This window comes from Hyperolius riggenbachi, chromosome 2 (genome assembly GCF_040937935.1).
Source record: "Hyperolius riggenbachi isolate aHypRig1 chromosome 2, aHypRig1.pri, whole genome shotgun sequence".
NCBI classification, from domain to species: domain Eukaryota; kingdom Metazoa; phylum Chordata; class Amphibia; order Anura; family Hyperoliidae; genus Hyperolius; species Hyperolius riggenbachi.
This window is the reverse complement of record NC_090647.1, coordinates 572,851,949-572,871,560: the sequence shown is the minus strand read 5'-3', so window position 1 is coordinate 572,871,560 and position 19,612 is coordinate 572,851,949. Positions and strand designations below refer to the sequence as shown.

The window sequence follows — 19,612 nt, the reverse complement described above, 5'->3', positions numbered from 1 at the left end:
GAGGATGTACCTAGTATAACATACACTCCAGTGGGAGGAGAATGGGAGGATATACCTAGTATAACATACACTCCAGTGGGAGGAGCATGGGAGGCATATACCTAGTATAACATACACTCCAGTGGGAGGAGCATGGGAGGATATACCTAGTATAACATACACTCCAGTGGGAGGAGCATGGGAGGATATACCTAGTATAACATACACTCTAGTGGGAGGAGCATGGGAGGATATACCTAGTATAACACACCCTTCAGTGGGAGGAGCATGGGAGGATATACCTAGTATAACATACACTCCAGTGGGAGGAGCATGGGAGGATATACCTAGTATAACATACACTCTAGTGGGAGGAGCATGGGAGGATATACCTAGTATAACATACACTTCAGTGGGAGGAGCATGGGAGGATGTACCTAGTATAACATACACTCTAGTGGGAGGAGCATGGGAGGATGTACCTAGTATAACATACACTCCAGTGGGAGGAGCATGGAAGGGATGTACCTAGTATAACATACACTCCAGTGGGAGGAGCATGGGAGGATGTACCTAGTATAACATACACTCTAGTGGGAGGAGCATGGGAGGATGTACCTAGTATAACATACACTCCAGTGGGAGGAGAATGGGAGGATATACCTAGTATAACATACACTCCAGTGGGAGGAGCATGGGAGGCATATACCTAGTATAACATACACTCCAGTGGGAGGAGCATGGGAGGATATACCTAGTATAACATACACTCTAGTGGGAGGAGCATGGGAGGATATACCTAGTATAACATACACTCCAGTGGGAGGAGCATGGGAGGATGTACCTAGTATAACATACACTCTAGTGGGAGGAGCATGGGAGGATGTACCTAGTATAACATACACTCCAGTGGGAGGAGCATGGGAGGATATACCTAGTATAACATACACTCCAGTGGGAGGAGCATGGGAGGGATATACCTAGTATAACATACACTCCAGTGGGAGGAGCATGGGAGGATGTACCTAGTATAACATACACTCCAGTGGGAGGAGCATGGGAGGATATACCTAGTATAACACACACTCCAGTGGAAGGAGCATGGAAGGGATGTACCTAGTATAACATACACTCCAGTGGGAGGAGCATGGGAGGATGTACCTAGTATAACATACACTCTAGTGGGAGGAGCATGGGAGGATGTACCTAGTATAACATACACTCCAGTGGGAGGAGAATGGGAGGATATACCTAGTATAACATACACTCTAGTGGGAGGAGCATGGGAGGATGTACCTAGTATAACATACACTCCAGTGGGAGGAGAATGGGAGGATATACCTAGTATAACATACACTCCAGTGGGAGGAGCATGGGAGGCATATACCTAGTATAACATACACTCCAGTGGGAGGAGCATGGGAGGATATACCTAGTATAACATACACTCCAGTGGGAGGAGCATGGGAGGATATACCTAGTATAACATACACTCTAGTGGGAGGAGCATGGGAGGATATACCTAGTATAACACACCCTTCAGTGGGAGGAGCATGGGAGGATATACCTAGTATAACATACACTCCAGTGGGAGGAGCATGGGAGGATATACCTAGTATAACATACACTCTAGTGGGAGGAGCATGGGAGGATATACCTAGTATAACATACACTCCAGTGGGAGGAGCATGGGAGGATGTACCTAGTATAACATACACTCTAGTGGGAGGAGCATGGGAGGATGTACCTAGTATAACATACACTCCAGTGGGAGGAGCATGGGAGGATATACCTAGTATAACATACACTCCAGTGGGAGGAGCATGGGAGGGATATACCTAGTATAACATACACTCCAGTGGGAGGAGCATGGGAGGATGTACCTAGTATAACATACACTCCAGTGGGAGGAGCATGGGAGGATATACCTAGTATAACACACACTCCAGTGGAAGGAGCATGGAAGGGATGTACCTAGTATAACATACACTCCAGTGGGAGGAGCATGGGAGGATGTACCTAGTATAACATACACTCTAGTGGGAGGAGCATGGGAGGATGTACCTAGTATAACATACACTCCAGTGGGAGGAGAATGGGAGGATATACCTAGTATAACATACACTCCAGTGGGAGGAGCATGGGAGGCATATACCTAGTATAACATACACTCCAGTGGGAGGAGCATGGGAGGATATACCTAGTATAACACACACTCCAGTGGGAGGAGCATGGGAGGATATACCTAGTATAACATACACTCCAGTGGGAGGAGCATGGGAGGATGTACCTAGTATAACATACACTCCAGTGGGAGGAGCATGGGAGGGATATACCTAGTATATCGGAAAATTGTATACTTACCTTCCGTAATTTTCCTTTCCTGGATCAGATAATGGCGGCATACTCCTGGGTTCAACTCCTCCCCTGAACCCGATTGGACAGATCTTTTGCATAAATTAAAAGAATCCAGCCCCCCCTGCCATTCTCGTGAAAATCAGTCCTCGAATGGACAAGAGAGAGGGATTCGTATGCCGCCATTATCTGATCCAGGAAAGGAAAATTACGGAAGGTAAGTATACAATTTTCCGATTTCCTGGACAGAAATGGCGGCATACTCCTGGGATATAACAAATCAGAAGTAGAGGGTGGGAAATGCCAGAAAATATACAATTTATTTAGCAGATGCCGACAAAACAGCTTTACCAAAGTCCAAAAAGGTTAAACATGCTGGATTGACATGATAATGAGATATAAACGTATGAGGTGATGACCAACTGGCCGCTTTACATATTGTATCAATTGACACCTTTGAAAAAGCTGCCCAGGAAGCAGACATACCCCTAGTAGAGTGGGCGTTGACTTCTCTGGGAACCTCTAGACCTTTTAACTTATAGCTAAGTTGAATTAGTTTTACCAACCAATTCGCTATAGTTCTGGTCGCTAGAGGCTGACCTTTCTTTGCTCCTTGGATGTTAATGAATAGATGATCTGATACTCTGAAGGAAGAAGTTTTATCCAGGTAGGTTTTGATGCTATTTCCTACATCTAGTGGATGCAGATCGTTTTCTGATGAAAAGGTAGGTAATGCAATTTCCTGATTGATGTGGAATGTGGAGGCGACTTTCGGAATGTGAGAAAGCACTGGCCTAATCACAACTCTATCTGGGAAGAATTGTAATAAATTTCCAGAGCAACCTAAAGCCTGCAAGTCGGAAACTCTCTTCCCCGACGAGATTGCTGTTAAAAACAGTGTCTTCAGGGCTATATTCTGTAAGGAAGCAGATTCCACCGGATGGAAGGGTGCATTTGAAAGGACGTCCAGAACAATACACAGGTCCCATTGTGGGAAAAAAGGTTTCCTAGGGGGCCTCATTTTCTGTACTGCCTGAACGAATTGGATCACTAGTGGATTGAAAGCCCACTTTTCGTTTGTCAGAGCCGATAATGCGGATATTTGAACCTTGATAGCTGACAAGCTTAAACCTTTGTCCACCCCAGACTGTAGGAAAAGAAGTATATCTTGCACTCTAGGTGGGATTGGACTCAGTCTGTTGTCTGTAGAAAACGAAATAAATTTCTCCCAAATCCGATGGTACGTTGTATTTGTCGAAATCTTCCTGGCTTTCAATAATGTTGTAACGACTTCGTCCGAACAGCCCAGTGCTTATAACTTCCTCCTCTCAACTTCCAAGCCATCAAATTTAATTTGCTGACTTCTGGGTACAATAGGTTGCCTTGTTGGAGCAGATTTGGGATTGCCGGTAACTCCAACGGATCTTCCACACTCATCTCCTTCAGTAACGTGAACCAAGGTCTTCTTGGCCAATATGGTACAATAAGAATGATCAAGCAATGCTCCTTCACTAACTTTCGCAACAAGCCTGTTATCAGTGGAAACGGGGGAAAGGCATAACCTACTTTGAAGTCCCATCTTTGCGTCAGACAATCCGTCCCCTCCGCTAGGTGATGAGGGAACCTCGAGAAGAATCTGTGACACTTCGCATTGTGCGCCGAGGCACACAGGTCGATCTGTGGCATGCCCCATTTCTGAACTATCATCTGGAATACTCTGCCATTCAAGGTCCACTCGTGTGGGTTCGCAAAAGTCTCTGCTTAGGTGATCCGCTAGGCTGTTCTGCGCACCCGGCAAGTATGTTGCCGATAGGTTTTGAAGATTCTCCTGTGCCCAAGACATCATGAGATCTGTTTCTCTCATCAACCTCCAACTTCTGGTTCCTCCCTGTCTGCGAATATATGACACCGCAGTCGTATTGTCGATCTGTAACCTGACCGACTTCTGAAAGATCATGTGCCTGAATGCCCTCAATGCTAGATGCGCTGCTCTCAGCTCCAGGATGTTGGAAGGAACATTCTCCTGTGGAAGCCTCCATTTCTCCTGCACTCTGAACTCCTGGCAGTGAGCTCCCCAGCCAATCTGACTTGCATCTGTCGTTATTACGATTGGATCCTCTTGCTGAATTTGATGACAATTCCGTAGATGTGATTTGTTTAACCACCATTGCAAGGATTTCCTCACCTGTATTGGTAGGATGAATGTCTGAAACATATTGGACCTGTTCCAGTGGTGAAGAAAGAAAGTTTGAAGTATCCTCAAATGCCAATGGGCCCATCTTACCAATGGAATGGTTGATGAGAACGTTCCCAGTAGACTCATGATTTGTTTGGATGACAGCCTCCTTTGTGATAATATCAATTTTACCTTTGTCTGTATGGATATGATCTTCTCTTCCGGAAGGCATACTTTGTTCTGTGGTGTGATGAAACGGGCTCCCAGAAAAACCATATCCTGAGATGGTGTGAGCTGACTTTTCTGATAATTTATCAGCCAACCCAATCTTTCTAACTCTTGAATCAGTATCTTCTGGTGTACTAGTAAAGTCGCCCGACTCTGGCTCACCAATAGCACATCGTCCAGGTAATGATATACCCTTAACCCTTGTATCCTCAAATGTGCTATTACTGGTGAAAGAATTTTCGAAAATGTTCGAGGAGCCGTTGATATCCCAAATGGGAGACTTTGGAATTGGAAGTGCTGGTTGTTCATTGCAAACCTCAAGTACTTTTGGAACTTCTGATTTATTGGTACATGCAGATAAGCGTCTGTAAGGTCCACCGTTGTCATCCAATCGTTCACCCTTATCAGCTTTATGATTGTCTGAAGTGATTCCATCTTGAAGTGGTGGATCTTTATGAAGCCGTTCAGAAACTTTAAATCCAGGACCGGTCTCCATCCTCCTGAACCTTTGGGCACTAAGAATAGAGGAGAATAGATTCCCAATCCTTTGTCCTTCTCTGGAATCGGAATCACCGCCTTTGATTTTATTAATGAATCCACATACTCCATAAGAATTTGACACTTTTGATGATTGGAAGGGAGACGAGTTTCTCGAAACCTCGACGAAGGCGGAAGCTTTTTGAATTTCCATGAATGTCCCTTTTTGAGAGTCTTTAATACCCATTGGTCTTGTATCGTATCCACCCAGACACTGCAGAAGGCCTGTAGTCTCGCTCCCACCGGTGTCTGAGTGGGCGCACCTTCAAAAGGGTTTCGGTTTCTGCTGCGATCCAGGTGCTGACCTTGGCTTATTTTTGAGAAAGGAGGACTGGGTTCCTCTCCAATTTCGATTAAATTGTCTACCTGGTCTATAGGTTTTGGCTTGTTGAAACTTGCTGGGAAACGGTCTTTTCGTGGCTTGAGGGTTGACTGGTCGGGTCTTCCTATCCTGCGGAAGGAGGCCTGACTTCCCTCCTGTCACTTTGGCAATGGCTCCATCCATCTGACTGCCAAATAGGTGGAGCCCATCATATGGTATACGGCACCAATTATTCCTTGAAGATTGGTCCGCCGACCATGGTTTCAGCCATAATGCTCTTTTAGCTGTGACATTATGCAGCATCGATCTTGCAGATGATCTAATTGTGTCTATGGCTGCTTCCCCAATAAAGTCACTCGATATCTTGAGTTCGTCTAATGCCTTTATAATCTCTGACTTGTCTGCGCCAGAGTTAATGGCGGTCTCTATAATCTCCACCCAGACTCTAATTGCCTTGGCCAGAGATGTTAACGCCACTGCTGGTTTACAGGCTGCTCCCGCAGCTAGGAAAGCCTTTTTTATGTCTGAATCCACCTTCCTATCTAAAGGCTCATACACACATCAGACTATGGTCTTTGGAAAATGAAAGATCACAGACCAATCTTACCACCCTTCCTGTAGTATGAGAGCCATACTCTACACAGTCTTTTCTATGGAGCTGAACTCCACATCAGAAAAAAATCTTTGCAAGATGCTGCACACACAGATGCTGTACAGACACAAAAGATCAGTATCTGCAAAAGATCTGTTCCTGACAAAAATCCATTCCTGCAAATTGCAATTATAGTCTATGAGATCTGCAGATCATCATACACACATGATTTAACTGACATTCATCTGCAGATCAAGCAATCATCCGCAGATCTGAAAATCCATCCTGGTGGATCTGATCTGCAGATGAATGTCAGTTAAATCATGTGTGTATGATGATCTGCAGATCCCATAGACTATCATTGCAATTTGCAGGAATGGATTCTTGGCAGGAACAGATCTTTTGCAGATACTGATCTTTTGTGTCTGTACAGCATCCGTGTGTGCAGCATCTTGCAAAGATTTTTTTTCTGATGGTAAGTTTAGCTCCATAGAAAAGACTGTGTAGAGTATGGCTCTCATACTACATGAATGGTGGTAAGATTGGTCTGTGATCTTTCATTTTCAAAAGACTATGGTCTGATGTGTGTATGGGGCCTTAGGGATCACTGAACAAAACTCCATCGTCCATTGGCAACGTAACATGACGAGCTAAACGCATAATAGAAGCATCAACAATTGGTGCAGACTCCATAATTTTAACATCTTCAGAGCTTAGCGGGTATAATTTAGAGAAACGGTTTGTTAGGGACGGTTTTTGGTCTATTTTGCTCCATTCTTTGAGAAAGATATCCTTAATAACTCCCATCAGAGGAAAATTAGTAGGCTGTTTATTCAAGTGAGGATAATATTTATCCGGTTCTTTATCTGTATTCTTATCTTCCTCCCATGCTATAGCTTCCTTCACTGCTGTCACAAAAGCGGGAACCAGCGCGAAGTCAAATCCTAGCGGTGTGGAACCTTCCTGCTGTGACAGGTCTTCTGACGCGCCCGGTTGCACCGGCAACCCTTGCTGTGTAACTGTCATTTTATTAAATGTGTCTTGGATCGTTTGTTGAATAAAAGACAGAACTTGTTGGTTGTCTGTGTCCCGGTCTCTGCCTAACTCTGCAAAGCATGATTCGCACACCATTTTATCGGGTAGTGCAGGCTGGGCACAAGACCAACACAAGGACTTTGCAGGTTGTTGATATCTTTGATCATCAGCTGCTGGTCTCTTTGAATGGGCTGGAGAATAATGCCTCTCTGATCTATAACTCCTATCTGGAGAATAATATCTATCTGGAGAATAATATTTCCTCCTGGGGGACCTGCTCCTATGGGAAGTGTAATAATAATAATGTCTCTCGGGAGATCTTCCTCTTCTATTTGAGGAATGTCGCCGGGGAGAGTCTCTCTTAGGTGAATGATTCTTCCTCTTCTTAGAGGATTTTTTATGTCCTTTAGGAGATCCTCTTCTTGATGATCTTGCATCATACGAAGAGTTCTGGCCTCCTGACTTTGAATATCTTGACCCCAAACGAGATCTTGGCTTGGAAGAGGATTTGTGTCCTTTAGACACACTGCTCTCTCCTTCCCTCTCAGGCGACTGTAGAGACATAATAAAAAAGAACATATGTTCCACTAAAATCATCCGCTTCTTCTAGAGGGATAGCACTCTTTTTTATAGCCCTTCACCTAGTGAGGATAGTCACTTAATTAAAGTTAACACCCAGTGTAGAGAAAGGAAATCAATTGATGTCTTTTAGACATCAGTTACCTCTCCTCTATCACTTCCACATGCAAAGCTTCTTCCGTCTCCATTCCTGCCTACAGACAATATACACATATATATGTGTCAGTTTCATATCATCAGCAAAAATAGACAGCATTCCCCATAAATAATGGATACTTGTGTACCTGTCCTGTAGCTCGATTAGATGCCCCGCAGTGGGTAATCCAGGACCAAGCTCCGTAACCAGACGAATAGGAAAAAACCCAAGTCTGTCTCTTCGGCTGACGCCAGTGCTGCAGCCACGCTAGATGCTATCTCCGCTCTGGCGTCTGGCGAACAAATATGCCGCTCTGCCGGAGGTGACGTCAGCGGCAGCCGCCAGCCAATCAGGTACGGTCCCGTACAATCTCGCGAGATCTCGGATGTAACTCCGGGCAGCCAGACGGAAGATCCACACCAGTTCTACTAGGTAGGGCACATATCTAGCCACCATTTAGGCAGCGCAATGTCAGCTGAAGCAGGAGAGGCTGAACCTGCTTAAACAAAACAAAAACTCGGGCGCCAGGATATATAAAAAACAAAGCAAAAACGGACACCCCAAAAGACCTTGTCCATCGAGGACAGAAAAAAAGAGAATGGCAGGGGGGGCTGGATTCTTTTAATTTATGCAAAAGATCTGTCCAATCGGGTTCAGGGGAGGAGTTGAACCCAGGAGTATGCCGCCATTTCTGTCCAGGAAAACATACACTCCAGTGGGAGGAGCATGGGAGGATATACCTAGTATAACATACACTCTAGTGGGAGGAGCATGGGAGGATATACCTAGTATAACATACACTCTAGTGGGAGGAGCATGGGAGGATATACCTAGTATAACATACACTCTAGTGGGAGGAGCATGGGAGGATATACCTAGTATAACATACACTCCAGTGGGAGGAGCATGGGAGGGATGTACCTAGTATAACATCCAGTCTGTAGGAATGGGAGGGGTCTCTCTGGCAGGGAGGAGGGGTGCTGGGAGTGTGTTGAGCTCCCAGCATGCACTCTGCTAGGAAAGGTGACGGACAGTACCTGTGGATCCTCGGCGTAGTTCTCCATAAGTAGTCTGTCAGTGGACATCATTATAGTCTGAGTGATCACCTCATCTCATAGCCGTCCGGTAGGGACACAGAGTGGAGCGCACACCTGTGGGGAAAGGAGGGGAATGGTTAATGTGCTGCAAGCCCACTGCTGGGGAGTCTTCTCCACATCACCACCCGCCACACCTGAAAGAAGGAATAAACCGTCCTTCTGTAAACCTGTAAACCCCACACACCTATAGAGCATTTACTCAGCAACACTAGAAAGCTTTTCAGAGATCTCCAATCAAAGCCTGTGTGAAAGGAATGCCTTGCTTACCAGCTGTTTGTAACAAAGTCAGCATCTGGGCCAGAGCTGTACCATGCAGATAGGTTCCACTTCACTGTCCCTATACACAGAGGAATGATTTACTGTTTGTTTCTGCCCTGCCCACACACAATGCTTTCTCACAGATCATATGAGAACAGCTGAGGGATTTGTCAGCTACAGAGAAAGGATCTGTATTTTATTCCTGTACTTGCATGCCTCCCCCCATTCAGAATGAGATCTTCCTGGCTGCAATCTCTGTTTACTTTACACTATGAGGCAGAGAGAGACATAGGAACAGGCGATCAGTTGTTTGCACACTATTCAATGCTGTATTTCTGCTTTCTATCATTCTGAAGATATTTCAGTCACAGCATTACATTACAAACATTGGCCCATTCTTACTGTAGATCCCTTAGTTGGTCCCATGGGGGGAAGAGACCATTAATGGTAGTTCGGCAAACACCAGATTTAAGGCACTGCTTGGTCCACTCTGATTCTGTGCCGAGGCCTAACACCACATGGTTGCAGAATAGGCTAACTAACGTGACGCACAGATGTGGTGGACAGAAGCTTTCATTGATTCTGAGGAACAATGGCAGATTGGCAGTTCCATCAATGGTAAGACCGAATGGCCAGTATATGTCATACATTGCCCCTGCGGCTGCCCCGATATATATGCTGGGGTGACAACAAGAAAACTCAAGACCTGCATTGCTGAACACGTGAGAAACATAAACTGCGGAAAGCAACCTAACGGGGGATATCGTGGCCACCTTGCTGAACATTTCCGCCACATGTTCCAAGCTGGCACATCAGTGGTGATATACAAACTCCCAAAAAGCTACAGATAAACAGGAGAGGTGGCTACTGCAGCAGAAATGGATCTACTCCCTGTCCTCTATGAGCCCTAATGGCTACAACATACGAAGCTTTGCCACAATGCTTTGCCTGCTCTAGTGACTGGAGACAGATGTGAAGGACTGGGAGAGACCTATCCTGAACTTATGACCAAATATATACAAATAAAGTGAATGTCTATGTTGTGTGCCTGTTCACTATACCAGGAGATATTCAGCAGCTGTGTACAGGCGGACGTCCGCTATATCAGGAGATATTCAGTAGCTGTGCACAGGCGGATGTCCACTATATCAGGAGATATTCAGTAGCTGTGCACAGGCGGATGTCTGCTATATCAGGAGATATTCAGCAGCTGCGTACAGGTGGACGTCCGCTATATCACTAGATATTCAGCAGGTGTGTACAGGTGGATGTCCGCTATATCAGGAGATATTCAGCAGCTGTGTACAGGCAGGCGTCCGCTATATCAGGAGATTTTCAGCAGCTGTGTACAGGCGGACGTCCGCTATATCAGTAGATATTCAGCAGCTGTGTACAGGCGGATGTCCGCTATATCAGGAGATATTCAGCAGCTGTGTACAGGCGGACGTCCGCTATATCAGGAGATATTCAGCAGCTGTGTACAGGCGGACGTCCGCTATATCAGGAGATATTCAGCAGCTGTGTACAGGCGGACGTCCGCTATATCACTAGATATTCAGCAGGTGTGTACAGGCGGATGTCCGCTATATCAGGAGATATTCAGCAGCTGTGTACAGGCAGGCGTCCGCTATATCAGGAGATTTTCAGCAGCTGTGTACAGGTGGACGTCCGCTATATCAGTAGATATTCAGCAGGTGTGTACAGGCGGATGTCCGCTATATCAGGAGATATTCAGCAGCTGTGTACAGGCAGGCGTCCTCTATATCAGGAGATTTTCAGCAGCTGTATACAGGCGGACGTCCGCTATATCAGAAGATATTCAGCAGGTGTGTACAGGCGGACGTCCGCTATATCAGTAGATATTCAGCAGCTGTGTACAGGCGGATGTCCGCTATATCAGGAGATATTCAGCAGCTGTGTACAGGCCGGCGTCCGCTATATCAGGAGATTTTCAGCAGCTGTGTACAGGCGGACGTCCGCTATATCAGAAGATACTCAGCAGGTGTGTACAGGCGGATGTCCGCTATATCAGGAGATATTCAGCAGCTGTGTACAGGCAGGCGTCCGCTATATCAGGAGATTTTCAGCAGCTGTGTACAGGTGGACGTCCGCTATATCAGTAGATATTCAGCAGGTGTGTACAGGCGGATGTCCGCTATATCAGGAGATATTCAGCAGCTGTGTACAGGCAGGCGTCCTCTATATCAGGAGATTTTCAGCAGCTGTGTACAGGCGGACGTCCGCTATATCAGAAGATACTCAACAGGTGTGTACAGGCGGACGTCCGCTATATCAGTAGATATTCAGCAGCTGTGTACAGGCGGATGTCCGCTATATCAGGAGATATTCAGCAGCTGTGTACAGGCCGGCGTCCGCTATATCAGGAGATTTTCAGCAGCTGTGTACAGGCGGACGTCCGCTATATCAGAAGATACTCAGCAGGTGTGTACAGGCGGACGTCCGCTATATCAGTAGATATTCAGCAGCTGTGTACAGGCGGATGTCCGCTATATCAGGAGATATTCAGCAGCTGTGTACAGGCAGGCGTCCGCTATATCAGGAGATTTTCAGCAGCTGTATACAGGCGGACGTCCGCTATATCAGGAGATATTCAGCAGCTGTATACAGGCGGACGTCCGCTATATCAGGAGATATTCAGCAGCTGTGTACAGGCGGACTTCCGCTATATCAGGAAATATTCAGCAGCTGCGTACAGGCGGACGTCCGCTATATCAGAAGATATTCAGCAGGTGTGTACAGGCAGACGTCCGCTATATCAGTAGATATTCAGCAGCTGTGTACAGGCGGATGTCCGCTATATCAGGAGATATTCAGCAGCTGTGTACAGGCAGGCGTCCGCTATATCAGGAGATTTTCAGCAGCTGTATACAGGCGGACGTCCGCTATATCAGGAGATATTCAGCAGCTGTGTACAGGCGGACTTCCGCTATATCAGGAGATATTCAGCAGCTGTGTACAGGCAGATGTCCGCTATATCAGATGTTCAGCAGCTGTGTACAGGAGGACGTCCGCTATATCAGGAGATATTCAGCAGGTGTGTACAGGCGGACGTCCGCTATATCAGGAGATATTCAGCAGCTGTGTACAGGTGGACGTCTGCTATATCAGGAGATATTCAGCAGCTGTGTAGAGGTGGACGTCCGCTATATCAGTAGATATTCAGCAGCTGTGTACAGGTGGACGTCCGCTATATCAGGAGCTATTCAGCAGCTGTGTACAGGCGGACGCCCGCTATATCAGGAGATATTCAGCAGCTGTGTACAGGCAGGCGTCCGCTATATCAGGAGATATTCAGCAGCTGTGTACAGGCGGACGTCCGCTATATCAGGAGATGTTCAGAAGCTGTGTACAGGCGGACGTCCGCTATATCAGGAGATATTCAGCAGGTGTGTACAGGCAGGCGTCCGCTATATCAGGAGATTTTTAGCAGCTGTATACAGGCGGACGTCCGCTATATCAGGAGATGTTCAGCAGCTGCAAACAGGCGGACGTCCGCTATATCAGGAGATATTCAGCAGGTGTGTACAGGCGGACGTCCGCTTTATCAGTAGATATTCAGCAGCTGTGTACAGGCAGGTGTCCGCTATATCAGGAGATTTTTAGCAGCTGTATACAGGCGGACGTCCGCTATATCAGGAGATGTTCAGCAGCTGCGTACAGGCGGACGTCCGCTATATCAGGAGATATTCAGCAGGTGTGTACAGGCGGACGTCCGCTATATCAGGAGATATTCAGCAGGTGTGTACAGGCGGACGTCCGCTATATCAGGAGATATTCAGCAGCTGTGTACAGGCAGGCGTCCGCTATATCAGGAGATTTTTAGCAGTTGTATACAGGCGGACGTCCGCTATATCAGGAGATATTCAGCAGCTGTGTACAGGCTGACGTACGCTATATCAGGGTATATCCAGCAGCTGTGTACAGGCGGACGTCCGCTATATCAGGAGATATTCAGCAGCTGTGTACAAGCGGACGTCCGCTATATCAGGAGATATTCAGCAGGTGTGTACAGGCGGACGTCCGCTTTATCAGTAGATATTCAGCAGGTTTGTACAGGCGGATGTCCATTATATCAGGAGATATTCAGCAGCTGTGTACAGGCGGACGTCCGCTATATCAGGAGATATTCAGCAGCTGTGTACAGGCAGGCGTCCGCTATATCAGGAGATTTTTAGCAGCTGTATACAGGCGGACGTCCGCTATATCAGGAGATGTTCAGCAGCTGCGTACAGGTGGACGTACGCTATATCAGGAGATATCCAGCAGCTGTGTACAGGCAGACGTCCGCTATATCAGTAGATATTCAGCAGCTGTGTACAGGCGGATGTCCGCTATATCAGGAGATATTTAGCAGCTGTGTACAGGCGGACGTCCGCTATATCAGGAGATATTCAGCAGCTGTGTACAAGCGGACGTCCGCTATATCAGGAGATATTCAGCAGCTGTGTACAGGCGGACGTCCGCTATATCAGGAGATTTTCAGCAGCTCTGTACAGGCGGATGTCCGTTATATCAGGAGATATTCAGCAGCTGTGTACAGGCGGACGTCCGCTATATCAGGAGATGTTCAGCAGCTGTGTACAGGCGGACTTCCGCTATATCAGGAGATATTCAGCAGCTGTGTACAGGCGGACGTCCGATATATCAGGAGATGTTCAGCAGCTGTGTACAGGCGGATGTCCGCTATATCAGGAGATATTCAGCAGCTGTGTTCAGGCAGGCGTCCGCTATATCAGGAGATATTCAGCAGCTGTGTACAGGAGGACGTCCGCTATATCAGGAGATATTCAGCAGCTGTGTACAGGCGGATGTCCGCTATATCAGGAGATATTCAGCAGCTGTGTACAGGCGGACGTCCGCTATATCAGGAGATATTCAGCAGCTGTGTACAGGCGGACATCCGCTATATCATGAGATGTTCAGCAGCTGTGTACAGGCGGACGTCCGCTATATCAGGAGATATTCAGCAGCTGTGTACAGGCGGATGTCCGCTATATCAGGAGGTATTCAGCAGCTGTGTACAGGCAGATGTCCGCTATATCAGATGTTCAGCAGCTGTGTACAGGCGGATGTCCGCTATATCAGATGTTCAGTAGCTGTGTACAGGCGGATGTCCGCTATATAAGGAGATATTCAGCAGCTGTGTACAGGCGGATGTCCGCTATATCAGATGTTCAGCAGCTGTGTACAGGCGGATGTCCGCTATATCGGCTGTTCAGCAGCTGTGTACAGGCGGATGTCCGTTATATCGGATGTTCAGCAGCTGTGTACAGGCGAACATCAGCTATATCAGGAGATATTCAGCAGCTGTATACAGGCGGACTTCCGCTATTTCAGGAGATATTCAGCAGGTGTGTACAGGCGGACTTCCGCTATATCAGGAGATATTCAGCAGCTGTGTACAGGCGAACATCAGCTATATCAGGAGATATTCAGCAGCTGTATACAGGCGGACTTCCGCTATTTCAGGAGATATTCAGCAGGTGTGTACAGGCGGACGTAGTGATAGGAGGGAGGAGGTGGAGAGGTTATCTGGCTGCACACAGTCAGGCAGTATAGGAGGGGGGGGGAGTTATTGCTGGAGTCACACAGGCAGTGATGGGAGGGAGGAGGTGGGAGGGGTTATCTGGCTGCACACAGTCAGGCAGTGATGGGAGGGAGGTGGGAGGGGTTGTATGGCTGCACACAGTCAGGCAGTGATGGGAGGGAGGAGATGGGAGGGGTTATCTGGCTGCACACAGTCAGGCAGTATAGGAGGGGGAGGAGTTATCTGGAGTCACACAGTCAGGCAGTGATGGGAGGGGTTATCTGGCTGCACACAGTCAGGCAGTATAGGAGGGGGAGGAGTTATCTGGAGTCACACAGTCAGGCAGTGATGGGAGGGAGGTGGGAGGGGTTATCTGGCTGCACACAGTCAGGCAGTTATGGGAGGGAGGAGGTGGGAGGGGTTATCTGGCTGCACACAGTCAGGCAGTGATGGGAGGGAGGAGGTGGGAGGGGTTATCTGGCTGCACACAGTCAGGCAGTGATGGGAGGGAGGTGGGAGGGGTTATCTGGCTGGAGTCCCACAGGCAGTGATGGGAGGGAGGAGGTGGGAGGGGTTATCTGGCTGCACACAGTCAGGCAGTAATGGGAGGGAGGAGGTGGGAGGGGTTATCTGGCTGCACACAGTCAGGCAGTGATGGGAGGGAGGAGGTGGGAGGGGTTATCTGGAGTCACACAGTCAGGCAGTGATGGGAGGGAGTAGGTGGGAGGGGTTATCTGGCTGGAGTCACAGTCGGGCAGTGATGGGAGGGGTTATCTGGCTGCACACAGTCAGGCAGTATAGGAGGGGGAGGAGTTATCTGGCTGCACACAGTGAGGCAGTGATGGGAGGGAGGAGGTGGGAGGGGTTATCTGGCTGCACACAGTCAGGCAGTGATGGGAGGGAGGAGGTGGGAGGGGTTATCTGGCTGCACACAGTCAGGCAGTGATGGGAGGGAGGAGGTGGGAGGGGTTATCTGGCTGCACACAGTCAGGCAGTTATGGGAGGGAGTAAGTGGGAGGGGTTATCTGGCTGGAGTCCCACAGGCAGTGATGGGAGGGAGGAGGTGGGAGGGGTTATCTGGCTGCACACAGTCAGGCAGTGATGGGAGGGAGGAGGTGGGAGGGGTTATCTGGCTGCACACAGGCAGTGATGGGAAGGAGGAGATGGGAGGGGTTATCTGGCTAGACACAGTCAGGCAGTATAGGAGGGGTGGAGTTATCTGGAGTCACAGTCAGGCAGTGATGGGAGGGGTTATCTGGAGTCACACAGTGAGGCAGTGATGGGAGGGAGGAGGTGGGAGGGGTTATCTGCAGGGCTGTGGAGTCGGAGTCGGAGTCGTGGAGTCGGAGTCGTGGAGTCGGGCAATTTTGGGTGCCTGGAGTCGGAGTCGGGGAAAAATGCACCGACTCCGACTCCTAATGAATTTGTAACTGTAATTAAAATAGAAAATATGATAAAATGTTCTATTTCTCAGATAATAGTCATTAAAAATAATGTATATATACAGTATATATACAGTAATAGCTGTGCTTTGTCCACAAAAATGAAATAAACCAATCAAAATTAGTTACTTGTGCTGCTTCAATAAAGCAGTCCACGTATTTTTAAGGTCAGATATACATATCTGATTGTGACTGTATATATGATGTGTACACAGGAATCTCTTATATATACTAAATAACATCTATGCTGTAAGAATAAAGCCTGATGTGTAGCTGTGTCACTAATAGAGATGGTCAACGAGATGGAAATAATTCCGCATTGATGCTGATTTATGCAAATGTATGCACTCTCTTTGCTCATGAAATCAAATAATTTGATATGTTATTAAAATTTGGTTTGGTGACTACAAAATAAAGGGTAACTGAAATGGATGAAAAGTAAAGTTTTATACATACCTGGGGCTTCCTCCAGCCCCCTTCAGGCTAATCATTCCCTCGCTGTCCTCCACCACCCGGATCTTCTGCTATGAGTCCTGGTAATTCAGCCAGTCAGCGCAGTCCGGCCGCATGCCGCTCCCACAGCCAGGAACATTCTGCACCTGCGCAATAGTGCTGCACAGGTGTAGTATGCTCCTGGCGGCGGAGTGTGTGCATGCGCACTACGCCCGACTGGCTCAAGTACCTGGACTCATAGCAGAAGATCCAGGTGGTGGAGGAGTACAACGAGGGACTGATTATCCTGAAGGCGGCTGGAGGAAGCCCCAGGTATGTATAAAACTTTAATTTCATCTGTCTCAGGTTTACTTTGTTACACAGTAGTACTATACTCTACATATGCACTCCCCACAGAGCTGCAGGGAATCCACTGAGAATGCTGTGCACATTGAACACAGAGGTGTTGTCTGTTTACAATCTCCTCATTCCCCTGCAGAGTACCTGCACATCATTCTTACATGTACCCACACTTACATTGCCTAGGTCCTGATAGATGTTCTTTGTTCCGGTTGTACCTTTTACAAGTACTCTTACCAAGGACTAGTTTTAGTCTAAAGGGAATAAATATAGTAGTCTACATATCCTTCTCACTTCAGTTGTCTTGTAAACTTCCTAAGCGTTGGCAGTTAGAGACGAATTTCATGTTACATACTTTTAATCAACAAAATTGTAATATGCAAATTAGAGGAGTCGGAGTCGTGGAGTCGGAGTCGGTGGAATCCTAAACTGAGGAGTCGGAGTCGGTGGATTTTTGGACCGACTCCACAGCCCTGGTTATCTGGCTGGAGTCACACAGTCAGGCAGTGATGGGAGGGGTTATCTGGCTGCACACAGTCAGGCAGTGATGGGAGGGAGGAGGTGGGAGGGGTTATCTGGCTGCACACAGTCAGGCAGTGATGGGAGGGAGGAGGTGGGAGGGGTTATCTGGCTGCACACAGTCAGGCAGTGATGGGAGGGAGGAGGTGGGAGGGGTTATCTGGCTGCACACAGTCAGGCAGTGATGGGAGGGAGTAGGTGGGAGGGGTTATCTGGCTGGAGTCCCACAGGCAGTGATGGGAGGGAGTAGGTGGGAGGGGTTATCTGGCTGGAGTCCCACAGGCAGTGATGGGAGGGAGTAGGTGGGAGGGGTTATCTGGCTGCACACAGTCAGGCAGTGATGGGAGGGAGGAGGTGGGAGGGGTTATCTGGCTGCACACAGTCAGGCAGTGATGGGAGGGAGGAGGTGGGAGGGGTTATCTGGCTGCACACAGTCAGGCAGTGATGGGAGGGAGGAGGTGGGAGGGGTTATCTGGATGCACACAGTCAGGCAGTGATGGGAGGAAGGTGGGAGGGGTTATCTGGCTGCACACAGTCAGGCAGTGATGGGAGGGAGGAGGTGGGAGGGGTTATCTGGCTGGAGTCACACAGTCAGGCAGTGATGGGTGGGAGGGGTTATCTGGCTGGAGTCACACAGTCAGGCAGTGATGGGTGGGAGGGGTTATCTGGCTGCAGTCACACAGTCAGGCAGTGATGGGAGGGAGGAGGTGGGAGGGGTTATCTGGAGTCACACAGTCAGGCAGTGATGGGAGGGAGGAGGTGGGAGGGGTTATCTGGAGTCACACAGTCAGGCAGTGATGGGAGGGAGGAGGTGGGAGGGGTTATCTGGCTGGAGTCACACAGTCAGGCAGTGATGGGAGGGAGGAGGTGGGAGGGGTTATCTGGAGTCACACAGTCAGGCAGTGATGGGAGGGAGGAGGTGGGAGGGGTTATCTGGAGTCACACAGTCAGGCAGTGATGGGAGGGAGGAGGTGGGAGGGGTTATCTGGCTGCACACAGTCAGGCAGTGATGGGAGGGAGGAGGTGGGAGGGGTTATCTGGAGTCACACAGTCAGGCAGTGATGGGAGGGAGGAGATGGGAGGGGTTATCTGGCTGCACACAGTCAGGCAGTGATGGGAGGGAGGAGGTGGGAGGGGTTATCTGGAGTCACACAGTCAGGCAGTGATGGGAGGGAGGAGGTGGGAGGGGTTATCTGGCTGCACACAGTCAGGCAGTGATGGGAGGGAGTAGGTGGGAGGGGTTATCTGGCTGGAGTCCCACAGGCAGTGATGGGAGGGAGTAGGTGGGAGGGGTTATCTGGCTGGAGTCACACAGTCAGGCAGTGATGGGAGGGAGGAGGTGGGAGGGGTTATCTGGAGTCACACAGTCAGGCAGTGATGGGAGGGAGGAGGTGGGAGGGGTTATCTGGCTGCACACAGTCAGGCAGTGATGGGAGGGAGGAGGTGGGAGGGGTTATCTGGCTGCACACAGTCAGGCAGTGATGGGAGGGAGTAGGTGGGAGGGGTTATCTGGCTGGAGTCCCACAGGCAGTGATGGGAGGGAGTAGGTGGGAGGGGTTATCTGGCTGGAGTCACACAGTCAGGCAGTGATGGGAGGGAGGAGGTGGGAGGGGTTATCTGGCTGCACAGTCAGGCAGTGATGGGAGGGAGGAGATGGGAGGGGTTATCTGGCTGCACACAGTCAGGCAGTGATGGGAGGGAGGAGGTGGGAGGGGTTATCTGGCTGGAGTCACACAGTCAGGCAGAGGTGGGAGGGAGGTGGGAGGGGTTATCTGGAGTCACACAGTCAGGCAGTGATGGGAGGGAGGAGGTGGGAGGGGTTATCTGGAGTCACACAGTCAGGCAGTGATGGGAGGGAGGAGGTGGGAGGGGTTATCTGGCTGGAGTCACACAGTCAGGCAGTGATGGGAGGGAGGAGGTGGGAGGGGTTATCTGGAGTCACACAGTCAGGCAGTGATGGGAGGGAGGAGGTGGGAGGGGTTATCTGGAGTCACACAGTCAGGCAGTGATGGGAGGG

At 48.8% G+C, this 19,612-nt stretch overlaps 1 protein-coding gene across 2 annotated transcripts in view; it reads right to left on the bottom strand.

Moving 5' to 3' along the window:
- PKNOX1 (PBX/knotted 1 homeobox 1) overlaps window positions 1–19,612 on the bottom strand; it is an 87,873-nt gene that overhangs the window by 66,782 nt on the left and 1,479 nt on the right. For both annotated transcript variants that reach the window (XM_068266330.1, XM_068266331.1), the window contains exon 2: window positions 8,977–9,090. In XM_068266330.1, the coding sequence (XP_068122431.1) occupies window positions 8,977–9,027 (51 nt within the window). In that variant the 5' untranslated portion in view covers window positions 9,028–9,090. The remainder of the gene's footprint in view (window positions 1–8,976; window positions 9,091–19,612) is intronic.